Raw genomic sequence first — 13,882 nt, 5'->3', positions numbered from 1 at the left:
GGAGGGGGATCGTGGTTGAGGGTGGAGTTGAGGTGCTCCCGGTGACCTTGCTCCAATTTCTTCGCGGAGAGGGTGGTGCAGGTTTGTGAGCAGTCGCTTTGTCGAAAGAGAAGTGTACGCAGTGGTGTTCCATCCTGGGGGGTTGCGTGGTGTGGCTGAAATGGATGTTGTTCCCTCCTGCGAAGATGGAGTAGAGGGTGTGTCCTGCCTTGTAGGTAATGGTGGTGACGAGCTGCTTCAGGCCGATGTTGGCAAAGTTGTACAGGAGGGCAGTGGAGTTGGGGTCGCTGAGGTTGTTGAGGTGGAAGTTCAGGTCTCCGAGAAGTATGTAGTCCATGGAGGTAATGTCATGGGGCGTGATGGTTGTGGTGAACGCAGTTCGTTGTCCGGGAGGTCTGTTGGTGAGGGTGCCACGTAGGGTTGTTCTTGGGCTGGTCTGGATCTAGAGATGGAGGTGTTCTGTTGGGGGAGAAGGAGTCGTTTGTGCTGGAGGTGGTGAGTCGGAGGGTATTCTAGTGCACAATGGCGAGTCCTGCTCCTGGGTGGTTGGGGCGGTCCTTCCTTTGGATCTTGTATCCGTCGGGGATGGCGGTAGCGATGTCGGGCGGAGGTGGGTTTGGTCAAGATTTCCATGAAGAAGGCGACGTCTGGCGAGAGTGTGTCGAGGAGGTCCGAGATCTCTACTGCGTGCCTGTCCAAGGTGTCCAGTGGTCGCCGTGGGGGTGCGGAGGTTGGTGAAGGTTTGTTGGCAGGAGAATTTCTCGTGGGTGTTGTTCAACGAGGACAGCTGCCAGTTGTTGTTTCTTGTGGGCTGAGTGTGTGGAGGGCAGCTGATTCGTAGCGGTGGGTGGTCGGAGAACCAGGGTCCCTGGCGCTGTTCGCAGACGGGCTTGCCTTTGGTGCGCCTTCGGTCGCCATTAAATAGGAAACGGGGAGGGACACGCAGCTAGGAGACGGGAGCGGGAAATGGAAGGGGGCGCGGCGGCAGCAGTGGCAGGAAAAGGAAAACAGGCACAATACAAGTAAAACAAAACAGAGGACAAAACAAGGCACAGTAATAGCGAAAAATATAAAAAACTGAATATCAGGCACAATCCATATTTGTAACGCACAAACTACTCACCCTTACGGTTCTCAAGGCGTTGGGGGCCATCGTGGAATTTAAGTGAGCTATAGCCCAGAGTCACATGGTGCTGGGCTGAGCTGCCACCGGAGCCGGGGATCGAACCGTGAACCCTGTGCTCCGAAGTCAGCTGCCCTGGCCGCTGCATCACACCTCTCCACAAAAGACAGAGAAGGCTGGACGAACGGACCAGCAGAAGAGCAAGGTTCTCCCACTGGACCACCAGGGATGAGGCGCAGGCATAAGCCTGTGGTTGGAGGAGTACCTCGAACAGATACCTGGACAGAGAGATGTAGGGGGCAGCGGCGCAACAACGGAGCTGCTAGAGCAGAGAGCAGAGTTTCCTGACTAGGAGGTCAGAGGTCTTGTTTACCATCTTTTTTTTTTTTACTGTTGGTTTATAGATTGCTCTTACATGTCTTGAAGTTTCTTACCAGTTGCCTGCAAGAGACGCCAGTCACAAGAGAGCCTGGATGGGTCTTGGAGCAGGAGGAGGCACTACCCTCTGGTATGACTAACTGCTCGCCCACACTACCACAAAAGAGATGATTTGGGGTGTAATTTGTTCCTCTGTAATTCCTTTGGAGTTTGCATGTACTCTTTGCACGCTATACCTCTTTTTGGTATACTATATAAAGAGCCAGCTTCCTACACTGTGTAAAAATGTCGTCTCTAATTTCTTTATTACCAGTGACTTGTGACGTCTCTAATCGCCTGAAATAATAAAATGATTTAGTTGCTCAATTGTAAGAAGAGATTGCTGTCAAGTTTTGACATCATAATGCCTGGGGCCAGAGCCAGCAGCCAAGGTGAAAGGCAAGTCAAAGAGCACATTTGCAGCTGTAGTTTAAACAAAGTAACAAAAACTAGCTTTTCATTCTTATGATCTGTTTTGCTAAAACAATGATGAGCTGGAAGGAAATATTTAAAGCATTGTGCTTATTTTTTTACCACTAAAGATCATTATAGGAAAAATAGAATCTATCTTTTTCTACAATTCTAAGCCTCAGCACCTTTTTAATCTTAATTACATTAAACAGGATAGATGTAATATATATTTAGAAATAATGAATTGCTTTTTCATGTTTTTATTTCACACTAGACTCCACCTTTTTCCTTATTAATGAAATCAAACGAGCTCTTTCACGTGTAAGAGCAAGGAATATAGGTTTTACGTGGTTTGTGGGAAGGATGAAGTTGATTTACTGATTTATAAGGAATAAAATAACCTCTGCCGTACATTTTAAGGATATTGCGAGTCACCGTGGAGTTCCTTGACCTCAAAAAGGAACTCAACCTTGTTCCTCTTTATAGGCACAGAACTCCTCGGTAGCTCCCACAGTCCGGTTGTCGGACTGCGTGAGACAGTGTTGCGAGGGGAGGTGATACGGAGAAGCTGGCTAGATCAGATTACAGCGGTGCCTGGCACCCAGCAGTGTCGTCCAGCAACAAATCTGAGGAGTGAGCACAGAGGCCTTTAAACTTAGGAGCCGATGGGCAGTCAAAGGTAGCAAAGAGCGAAGGGTGGAATGAGCCACAGAATGCTAATGGTAGTCGACGACAGCGGAGTGGGAGGCAGAGCAGCAGCTTTTTAAGCAGTGGTGCCAGGCAGAAAGCGGAGGTATGGGGTTGGGTGTGGACTGGAGGGACTTCAAATATTCTTATAATGTATGGCAGGGGTGGAGGGGCACTTTTTCTCATATATTGAACAGTTGTAGGAACACAAACTTTTTCAAATTTATACACAAGAATACGTGGTTTAAGGGAGGCAGAATTTCACCCAGATTCTTCTCCATTACTGCAAATCATAAGTTTGCACAGTGCACATAACAAGTCTCTTAAGCAGTGACTCATTACATATTTCTCTATCAAACCAAATCATTATGGCAATACATAATTGATCAATGAGACCTGCTAATTTGCAACTAACTCTATAGATTTGACAGCCCAATGCTTAATTCTTCATGGAGGGCATTTGAATCAGACCCACAATATCAGCACCAGCTGTCTGAAGAAGAAATAAGCACTGGAGATTGGGTCCTCAATCAGGAGGCTTAAGCTCACCGAGATAACGTATAGAAGGCTGAAACGTCAGCCACTTAGAAATCACACCAATTTCACTTCACAGAACATATGCAGAAAAAGGAGGGTGAATTACAAAAAATGGACATAGTAAAAATGGAATAAAAAACGATGTTTGGTATCCCACTAGCATTTTGAGAGAAGGAAAAAGATATCATGTGAGAAGAACTATTCATTTAGGACTGGGTTCGGGCCTCTTTGAAGTATCAGGTTAAATGTTTAGCTGCACTACAATGCAGCCTTAAGAATCCTAAAGCTACAGCCCATCTTGAGTATTTTACCTTTTTTCTTTTCTTTGAAGAAGATTCTACTTGGTTGGGTTGACTGGGCTGCTCCTCTTCCTCCTCCATCTCTGGTACAAGGCTGTACTTTGTGCCTCCAGGTTGCGTAAAACAGTCTTTTGCAAAATGACCTACAAAACAAGCCCATTTCTACTTTAATAAAGTTTAAACAAATCCCTTTAAATTACCCAAAATCAGTACAGCAGAAGAGCAAACATGAAAACAGCCCACGTACAGCTCATTTTCTTCAGGAGCAGCAGCAGCACATCATGCATTCTCATTCTCAAATAACACTTATGATGTAGGTAGCCACACTGCATAGCACTCTATACATCCAAGTACATAGAACATTTTATAGCACGGGGTGAAGCAGTGCACACCTCTTCACCTCACAAAAATATTACAGCACACACAGCAGCACTACACACCTCTCACCATTCACACAACGAGCAGTACTAGAGCATGACTATCCATATAGGCTAAATATTTATAGCTTTGGCAGTAATGTACCAGACTTCCATGTCCACTGGATATTTACAGCAACCCGGCATCCCTAGCCATGCTCAGAGATCAGGTCATCAAAGTGGAAAAGAGAAACCAGCTTTCTTTCTAGTCGTGGGACATAGGGCTATCTGTCTCTGGGTGAGAACTCACTTCAAGTAGGTATGGACTAGGATGAGGAAGACGGACGAGGCAGTAAATATGGTAAATGAACAGGCAATCAGCCAATAAATCAGCATTTGATTAGCGCAGTAGTAACATCTTTGGAGTTCGTAAAATTAGTATCTTCTCCAAGTGGTGTTCTAGCAGTATGCAGCAGGTACTAATATTCTTGCATATTACTGCGAAGTTTCACAGTGATTATCGTCAATTACTAATTCCGATGGAAATGAAAAAAAATGCCTGGTAAACTCATTCTCTGGCATTTCTCCAGCTTACCAGCACAAGGATGTGTTTATTAGTTACTCTGGAAAACACCCCCCCCCCCCCCCCCCCCTCCTGTAAGATAGGATACTACCCTAACAGGGAAAACATCTTTTTTGAAAAAGAAAGACTTTGCACCAGGCACAGTGCTCAATAGTAAAATATGACGCAATTAAACCTTAGACCCAAAGATCAAGTTATACAGACAAGACTACTGTTATACATTTTTTATATATTTTTCTTTTTTATTTCACTTCTTTTTTTTTTCTTTCTTTCAGATTATTTTAGGTTTAGAAAAACATACAAAAATATATTCACATGTAATTATTCTTTTCATAAAAGGCACACTCTAGATTCTCTTGTACAAATGTAAACCACAGACTATTACAATATATGATTTAACCTGAAAAGTATGAGTGTCTTCAGCTAGTACAAACAGAGCAGCCGAGGCAGATTTAGCAGGTAATTGTCTGAATTCTGTTAAACAAGACACAACATATAGGCCGATTTCAAAAACACAGGTTACAGTTGTAAACTACCAAACACAACATATGCGTTGATTTTCAGAAAAATACTGTTTACAGGTCTTAACTACCACAGGTCTTAACTACCAACACATTTTGGCAAACGCCTTCTTCAGGATTTTCATACCAGTGGTTTACTAGAATGAGAAGAAAATGTTTTTTTTAAATACTTTAGTGGTCTAAAGCTTAATAGCAAATTCCAACAATAACCATTTCCATTTCATAATCTTTATTTCGGCAATGCATGACCTAAAAGATTTACATAGAATCATAAAAAACACATTTCTCATTTTAAAAGACATTGGATGAAGAAACAAATTCATACTGATACAAGTCTGTGTGGTAGATAATTCAAATCAGTCAATAACCTCTGCATCATCAGCTGGAGAGTTTTTCATTGTAAAGTGCATGTGCATTAACCAAGTAATACTGTGTTCAGCACACCCCTGCGTTTATGCCAAATCGCCGTGAGAAATTTTGCAACAGAAAAAACCACTATGGGTGACAAGTAGGTTTTAAGAATGCGATAGGCTTGCATGCACTGTGTAATTCGCATGTTTTTGTATAAGGGCACCAAAAAGTACCTCCTCATTTTTCGATAAGCAGGGCGAAAAAACATAATATGTTTTTCAGTTTCCAGGTCATAGCTGCAATTAGGACAATTTTTCATAGCCGCTGAAGACCAATTACATGTAAAAGTTCTTATTGGTAATGTACCATACCTCCACTGCAAGTACAACTTCCTCGTAAAAACAGGGAAACTGTCATCCATTACAATTTGAAAATGATAAAAATCTTTTTCCTTTAAAAAACAATCTGTTAGAGTGCCGCTGTGTACACTGCGTATAGAGGTAGTTAATATGCTTTCATAGAAAAGTTTGGACAAGCTTTTTCTTGAGGTCCTGGGGCAGGCAATTTCAGGGTTGTACCACATTTGGGGAAGCCCTAGCTTGAAAAATTACATTTTAATATATACAAGCCACGGGATTTTCAACACATTAGGTAGCCTTAGGATTTCCAATAATTCCTGTCTATAGGGAGAGAGCTCCGGGGTGCTCCATAATAAGTGGAGAAGTGTGGCTCAATCCTTAGAGCGGCAGACCTTGATGCAGAGCGCTGGCCAAGGACCAGGGTTCGATTCCTGCCTCGGCGGGTTTCGGGCTTAAATTCCTCTGACCGGATATTCTCGCCTCAGTGCCGATTCTAAGCATGGGTCCCACGCTGCAACTCTGGGCAATAGCTTGCTTAGTCTCCACAAAGGCCCCCTGATACACAAGGGATGCCTGGTTTCACCATGGGATGCCCAGGAGTGGACACCCCACAAGGAAAAGCCAGGAGGGGTTCCCTTGTGGTAGGAGTACAAGCGCCGGGATGCCTCCGGGTCACTGTTCGCGCTATACAAATACGCCACATTTACATTTACATTTACATAATCTCAGCCAAAACGCTTGAGGCTTCAGGCCCACAACCTCGTCTATTGGCCGAAGTCCCATGTCAAGTCTGATAGTTAACAGGGGAGTGCTAGTGGGCAGCGACAACAGTTGCCTGAGAAATTTTTTTCTGTGCCCACGATCTCAGGCCTACAGGCATACCCCCAGAGTTCACCCCCATAAGTAGCAACCCCTCTCACTTGTGTTTTGTAAATCTCCACAACTGGTTGGATAGGTTTTATTGTGGAGGTATTGGATAGTTTTTAAATACCCCCTGTAAGCTGGGACTGCCTGAGTTGAGACTTAATTTGATGTGGGGCCCACGTCATGTTTTTATTAAGGGTTACCCCTAGATATTCAAAAGTCTGCACTCTTTCCAGTCTGGTTGTTCCAATTACGGGATTGGGTCTCGTGTGTGCCTGGGGATTGAAAATCATGAATTTGGTTTTCAGGGCGTTGATTTCCAAACCCCTTTCCTCAAAAAATCCCACAAAGCCATCCAAAACCTTCTGTATACCCATTGGGGATTTTGAGAGCAGCAGGGTGTCGTCTGCGAACATTATCGCAGGCACCCTGCTGCCAGCTAGTTTGGTGGCATCAATATATTGTATCCCATTTAGATGAGAAATTACCCTGTTGACATAAAGGCAAATCAGGGTAGGCGCCAAAACGCAACCCTGTCTCACCCCCCCTGCCAACGGGGAATTTTGCTGATAGGAGGCCATTTCTTCCACACCTGACCCGTGCGAAGTTGTCCCGATGGAGGCGCATTAAAATGTGCAAGATTTGATGGGGAATTCCCAATTTGGCAAGTACAGCCCATAACTTGCATCTTGGAACCAAGTCGAAGGCTGCTTGCAGGTCCACAAAGACCGCATAAAGGCTTCCACCTTCGATCTTGACAGACTTCCAGAACAACATGTTCAGCCGGAGAATCTGGTCCATTGTAGATATATTATTTCTAAAGCCTGACTGGTAGGGGCTCAGTATGGAGTTTTCCTCCATCAAGCCCTGGTGGCGGTCCAATATTAACCTGCCAAAGATCTTTTGCGGGACGTCGATCAAACTGATCGACCTGTAGTTGGCTGGGAGCAGAGGTGAACCCTTCTTAAAGATTGGGACAATCTCTGTGCCCAGCCAAGTACCAGGTATTGGCATCCCTCTCAGGACTGCGTTATAAATAACTGAGAGGTATGGGGCCCATACTGCAGGTTGGTCTTTGAAAAGGTCACCCGGGAGCTTGTCCAGCCCCGGGGCTTTCCCCGCTGCCAGTTTGGTAATTACATCAGTGACCTCCTTCACCGAGAAGTCAATAACGTCTAAGTGCCGTATTTGGTCTGGCAAAAACAACAAGTGATGGACCGAATGTGGATCAATGTCACACATTCCCCCAGTCAAAAGATCTGGGCCCAAATCCATCATTTTTTTGCACTCCACACCACCCTGGGTTAGACAATGGCGATATGCTAATCAGCTCTGACCCTGATGCCCCAACGGGAACAGTCCAGTCCGAACTACAAAAGCCATGTCCTTCCCATAACGGAATCAAGCATCCGAGGACCGGACCGGTTTCGAGGTAACACCTCTCATCAGCCCGGATGCTTGATTCCGTTCTGGGAAGGACATGGCTTTTGTAGTTCGGACTGGACTGTTCCCATGGGGCACAGGGTCAGAGCTGATTTGCATATCGCCATTGTCTAACCCAGGGTGGTGTGGAGTGCAAAAAAACGATGGATTTGGGCCCAGATCTTTGGACTGGGGTGAATGTGTGACATTGATCCACATTCTGTCCATCACCTGTTTTCTTTGCAAATTCCGCCCTAAGTGCGCTGGGGATGCTCAGACGTGGGTCCCAGGCACTCCACACCACTGGAGTCAAGCTAGCCGGGCTGATGAGAGGTGTTACCTCGAAACCGGTCCGGTCCACGGATGCTTGATTCCGTTCTGGGAAGGACATGGCTTTTGTAGTTCGGACTGGACTGTTCCCATGGGGCACAGGGTCAGAGCTGATTTGCATATCGCCATTGTCTAACCCAGGGTGGTGTGGAGTGCAAAAAAACGATGGATTTGGGCCCAGATCTTTGGACTGGGGTGAATGTGTGACATTGATCCACATTCTGTCCATCACCTGTTTTGTTTGCAAATTCCGCCCTAAGTGCGCTGGGGATGCTCAGACGTGGGTCCCAGGCACTCCACACCACTGGAGTCAAGCTAGCCGGGCTGATGAGAGGTGTTACCTCGAAACCGGACCGGTCCTCGGATGCTTGATTCCGTTCTGGGAAGGACATGGCTTTTGTAGTTCGGACTGGACTGTTCCCATGGGGCACAGGGTCAGAGCTGATTTGCATATCGCCATTGTCTAACCAAGGGTGGTGTGGAGTGCAAAAAAACGATGGATTTGGGCCCAGTTCTTTGGACTGGGGTGAATGTGTGACATTGATCCACATTCTGTCCATCACCTGTTTTGTTTGCAAATTCCGCCCTAAGTGCGCTGGGGATGCTCAGACGTGGGTCCCAGGCACTCCACACCACTGGAGTCAAGATAGCCGGGCTGATGAGAGGTGTTACCTCGAAACCGGTCCGGTCCTCGGATGCTTGATTCCGTTCTGGGAAGGACATGGCTTTTGTAGTTCGGACTGGACTGTTCCCATGGGGCACAGGGTCAGAGCTGATTTGCATATCGCCATTGTCTAACCCAGGGTGGTGTGGAGTGCAAAAAAACGATGGATTTGGGCCCAGATCTTTGGACTGGGGTGAATGTGTGACATTGATCCACATTCTGTCCATCACCTGTTTTGTTTGCAAATTCCGCCCTAAGTGCGCTGGGGATGCTCAGACGTGGGTCCCAGGCACTCCACACCACTGGAGTCAAGCTAGCCGGGCTGATGAGAGGTGTTACCTCGAAACCGGTCCGGTCCTCGGATGCTTGATTCCGTTCTGGGAAGGACATGGCTTTTGTAGTTCGGACTGGACTGTTCCCATGGGGCACAGGGTCAGAGCTGATTTGCATATCGCCATTGTCTAACCCAGGGTGGTGTGGAGTGCAAAAAAACGATGGATTTGGGCCCAGATCTTTGGACTGGGGTGAATGTGTGACATTGATACACATTCTGTCCATCACCTGTTTTGTTTGCAAATTCCGCCCTAAGTGCGCTGGGGATGCTCAGACGTGGGTCCCGGGCACTCCACACCACTGGAGTCAAGCTAGCCGGGCTGATGAGAGGTGTTACCTCGAAACCGGTCCGGTCCTCGGATGCTTGATTCCGTTCTGGGAAGGACATGGCTTTTGTAGTTCGGACTGGACTGTTCCCATGGGGCACAGGGTCAGAGCTGATTTGCATATCGCCATTGTCTAACCCAGGGTGGTGTGGAGTGCAAAAAAACGATGGATTTGGGCCCAGATCTTTGGACTGGGGTGAATGTGTGACATTGATCCACATTCTGTCCATCACCTGTTTTGTTTGCAAATTCTGCCCTAAGTGCGCTGGGGATGCTCAGACGTGGGTCCCAGGCACTCCACACCACTGGAGTCAAGCTAGCCGGGCTGATGAGAGGTGTTACCTCGAAACCGGTCCGATCCTCGGATGCTTGATTCAGTTCTGGGAAGGACATGGCTTTTGTAGTTCGGACTGGACTGTTCCCATGGGGCACAGGGTCAGAGCTGATTTGCATATCGCCATTGTCTAACCCAGGGTGGTGTGGAATGCAAAAAAACGATGGATTTGGGCCCAGATCTTTGGACTGGGGTGAATGTGTGACATTGATCCACATTCTGTCCATCACCTGTTGTATTTGGTCTGGCAGCACCACCCCTGTATCTCCCTCCAGGTCAGTAGGCCTGCTGCATAGAGGGTTCGGAAGTGCTCTTCCCAAACCCTTTCAGCTATATTTTCCTCCACAGCAGCAGCTGGCTCTGCCGAGCCTGTATTTACAATAGACCAGAATTTACGTAGGTCTCTAGCTGCCAACGCATTAGATAGACCAGTCCAATTGTCATGGTCCCATTCCTCTCTTGCGTACTTCATTACGTGCTTGTAGTTAGCTCTCAAAGTCTGTACTACTAACTTAGCAGCCATATATTTTATGGCAGAAACAAGTTCGGCCTTTGCTCTTCTACAGGAAGAGTTGTACCAAGTGGCCCTGCTACCCTTTGCTGGGCGTTTGACAATACGAGGATAGAACACATCTGACAATTTATGTATTAGCTGATCATATAGGGTCCCCAACTTGTAAAGAGAGTCGGAAATGCGTTCATCATTAGTTGCAGCACTGGTCTCCTCTAAAATAGGGAGGACTAGAGCACAGAGCTCCGAGACTCACTCTGGTCTTTCCACTATCTTCGCCCACTTTATTCTTCTCCTGCCATTGGTTAGGATCATTCTCGGGTCCGGGGCACCACTGACATCCAGAGTCTCCCTTGCGACACCAGGCATGGTAATTTTTAAGCTTAAGGCATTGTGGTCACTGTCATTTCGTGGAATTACGGAACAATCCCTTATTGTGGCCCAAAATCGGGTTTCCACAAATATGTAATCCAGGCGAGACTCATGGCCCATTTTGTTAAAAGTGCATTTTGGGGGGATATCTGATTTGACGCACACATTGTACGCCCTAATGGAGTGTTTAAGAGTTAGTGACGTAATTTGGACCGCCAGTGAAGTCCATGGCCTAGGGAATGGAGCCTGCAATAACGGTATTGCCCAACGAGCATCCTCCTCCAGAAGGCCACCATCTACCAGTCCTGCCAATCGCTCGAAGTGGCACTTGAGGTCACCCCCAATCACAAGCTGGGCACCGCTAGGAATAGAGTTTATGAATGAGGACAGTTCCTCGACTGTTTTAGATTCCGCAGTGACACCCACTGGTCTGAAATATACGTTGACCAGTGCAAGCTTAGAGCCATTGGAGCATTCCAAAAGTACGCACTGCACGTCATCAGATAGTGTGTTCAGGGTCTTGGCCGTACAGCCTAGGTGTGAGCCCACCCAAACTGTGAGGCCTCCCGATAGACGACCCTTTCCCCCCCCATCTCGCTGGTATGGAGAAGGAGGCATAGCCAGTGAATGTCTTATCCTCTCTGGCCCATGTTTCTTGGAAAAGACACACATCATTTCCATCTATGAATGCTCCCCACTCTGGGCAATCAATCTTATTACAAAGACCTGCCAGATTCCATGACAGTATTGTTAAAGGACCCTGGTTAGCAAAATTAGCGATACCCCTCCTACCCCCGTTGAAATCTCCAGAAGAAGGTTCAGCGATTCCTGTGCCACGTCAGGGGAAGGTGGACCTTCCGGGTAGGTTGGCTGGCGAGCAATAATACAGGGATGAAGTTCTGTGCTATTTATAAGTGTTTTATTGTTATTCTCAGCTTGCCTGGTACATTCGTTGGTGTTGCAGCAAACCCTAGATTTTATCGTGTTGCTGCAGCCTGTTGGTTCCGTGCTACCCTCCTGCACACCACAGGGGGGTGGGGGTGTCAATCGACGATATCCAGAGGGCTAAAGCGAATACGGCTCAGGAGAGGACCTGGTAGGTGGATGTTAGCATTCCCATCCACGGTCCCACTGCTTCCTCCCCTGGAACCCACTCTCGTCCAACCATCCTCCGCCTCCCCACTAGAACTCCAAGATCCAGGCCGGTAAAAGAAAGACAAGGGAAGGGACTGAATGGTAGATTCATAATCTCGGTATGGCCAGGAACATATATGTGAGACTGTTTTTGGGTCTTGGAAATTTACCAAAACACAGTCACCATTGAGGTTTTTAGCAGTATTGCCTATCCACTGCACCCTGCGAACCACCAGAATCTCACTAGAGATTTGGGGGGGGGAGAGGCCTATTCCTACTCAACCAGCTAATAACCTTATTTTTCAGAGACTGGAAGGATTCCCTGGCTGAAGCCTCCAACACCAACACTGGGACCCCTGTTAGTACGACCACAAGGGGACACGCTTCCGGGGGTAAATTCATTGCCAACTTGTTTGGCGGGCAGCCAGCTATATGGGTTTCCCTTTGAGCAGTTTGGTCAGAGTCCATCTCTGTCCTCTGGATCTCTACCACTGGTTGCATCGGGGATTAATAATAGTGTCAATATTAGTAGGGGGCCTTTGTACTATGGCTCCTGCACCTACTGGGGAATTAGAGATGTCAATTTGGGATCCCCCTGGCCCTTCTTAGCACCCTTTGCACCCTCCCTCAAGAGCGTTGTAACACTATCCAAGCCCTCACCAGCCAAAAGAGTAGCCCTTTCTATAGTGTACAGCCTTGACTCTATCTGGGCTAGTCTGGCTTCCAGAGGGCCAAGGAGGGACTTGCAAACCATACTCAATTTAGCAATCGTTGGATCTTCTTGCATGAGTGCAACATTGCTGATATTTGGATCAACCATGTTCAAAGTAGGGGAACTTGCCTCCGTGGGTGCAACCACTACTGGAGCCCCCACGGAGGAGATTCCGTGGGGTTCTAGGCCGCTCATTTGTTTAGCAAGCTTGGCCTTTCGCCCACCAGATTTATCGATGGTACACTTCCTTTTGGGTATGGCCCCCTCACGATGCCCCCTTAAATTACTACCATTTTGCTTCTCCTGGATAGTATTAGCAAATTCATATTGACATTAGAATTAGACACAGGATTAACTTCCAAAACATATGATTCAGTAGTGTGGTTAGAGTGTGAGCGTTCCCCGTCTAACAGGTCTACCCCTTCCTGTGTTGCGATGTCCATCATTTCCGCACGACCAGCAATATTTGCGAGCACTCCCCTGTCCGGCGTCTTTGCATTCATGATGTCTTATCTGATAGCTCTGGGGGGGGGCATGACATGTACTAAAAGATCTCTCATTAAAGCTAACAACGCTTGTGCAGTCACATCTATATAATTATCGAGTCCCTGATTTTGACCTCTTGATCCAGTATTTGAATACAAATAAATAAAGGAAGTGATTACAATAGATCTGGTAAGTAATCACTAGGTGAGATCATATGCATATAAGACCTACAGAAGATATGTACAACTATAGTAAGTAAAAATAACAGAAAATACCCATACCTTGAAAGACATCAATCGATTAGATATACCTTAGTTTAACTTTGTGATGCCAAAGAAATAGGCCCAAGAATACACAGTGCTTACACTCTACGAAATTAAATTTGTTTCCTGGTCTATGTGACCGCTAAGCTTTGGGTTAAACATATAAACCCTAACAGCAAATAAGACAGGAGAATGAAACCTCTATAGGTTTTTTGTGTATAGATAACATCACATTATGGGTGTAATGAGAAATTGTGTGTTATGTATTCACAAGTTCTGTATTAACAAGTATTGTTTTGGTTCACAGCAGAATTCAAACTTTTGAACTTTTTAACCATGTATGTAAGGGAGGATGATAGTCTGTACAGAGACACATTGATGTTTTTGTTGGAGTTTGCAATTAAGCTTTAGACCACTAAAGTATTTTTAAAAAAACATTTTCTTCTCATTCTAGTAAACCACTGGTATGAAAACCCAGAAGAAGGCT

The 13,882-nt window shown here is 46.4% G+C and overlaps 1 protein-coding gene across 3 annotated transcripts in view; it reads right to left on the bottom strand.

The window, feature by feature from the left end:
- The window catches only part of ZCCHC17 (zinc finger CCHC-type containing 17), a 153,678-nt gene that overhangs the window by 11,969 nt on the left and 127,827 nt on the right, over nt 1-13,882 (bottom strand). For all 3 annotated transcript variants that reach the window (XM_086956851.1, XM_086956853.1, XM_086956852.1), the window contains one exon: nt 3,487-3,617. In XM_086956851.1, the coding sequence (XP_086812977.1) occupies nt 3,487-3,617 (131 nt within the window). The remainder of the gene's footprint in view (nt 1-3,486; nt 3,618-13,882) is intronic.

This window comes from Lissotriton vulgaris, chromosome 2_1 (genome assembly GCF_964263255.1).
Source record: "Lissotriton vulgaris chromosome 2_1, aLisVul1.2, whole genome shotgun sequence".
Classification (NCBI taxonomy): Eukaryota; Metazoa; Chordata; class Amphibia; order Caudata; family Salamandridae; genus Lissotriton; species Lissotriton vulgaris.
This window is presented reverse-complemented; position numbering and strand designations above follow the sequence as displayed.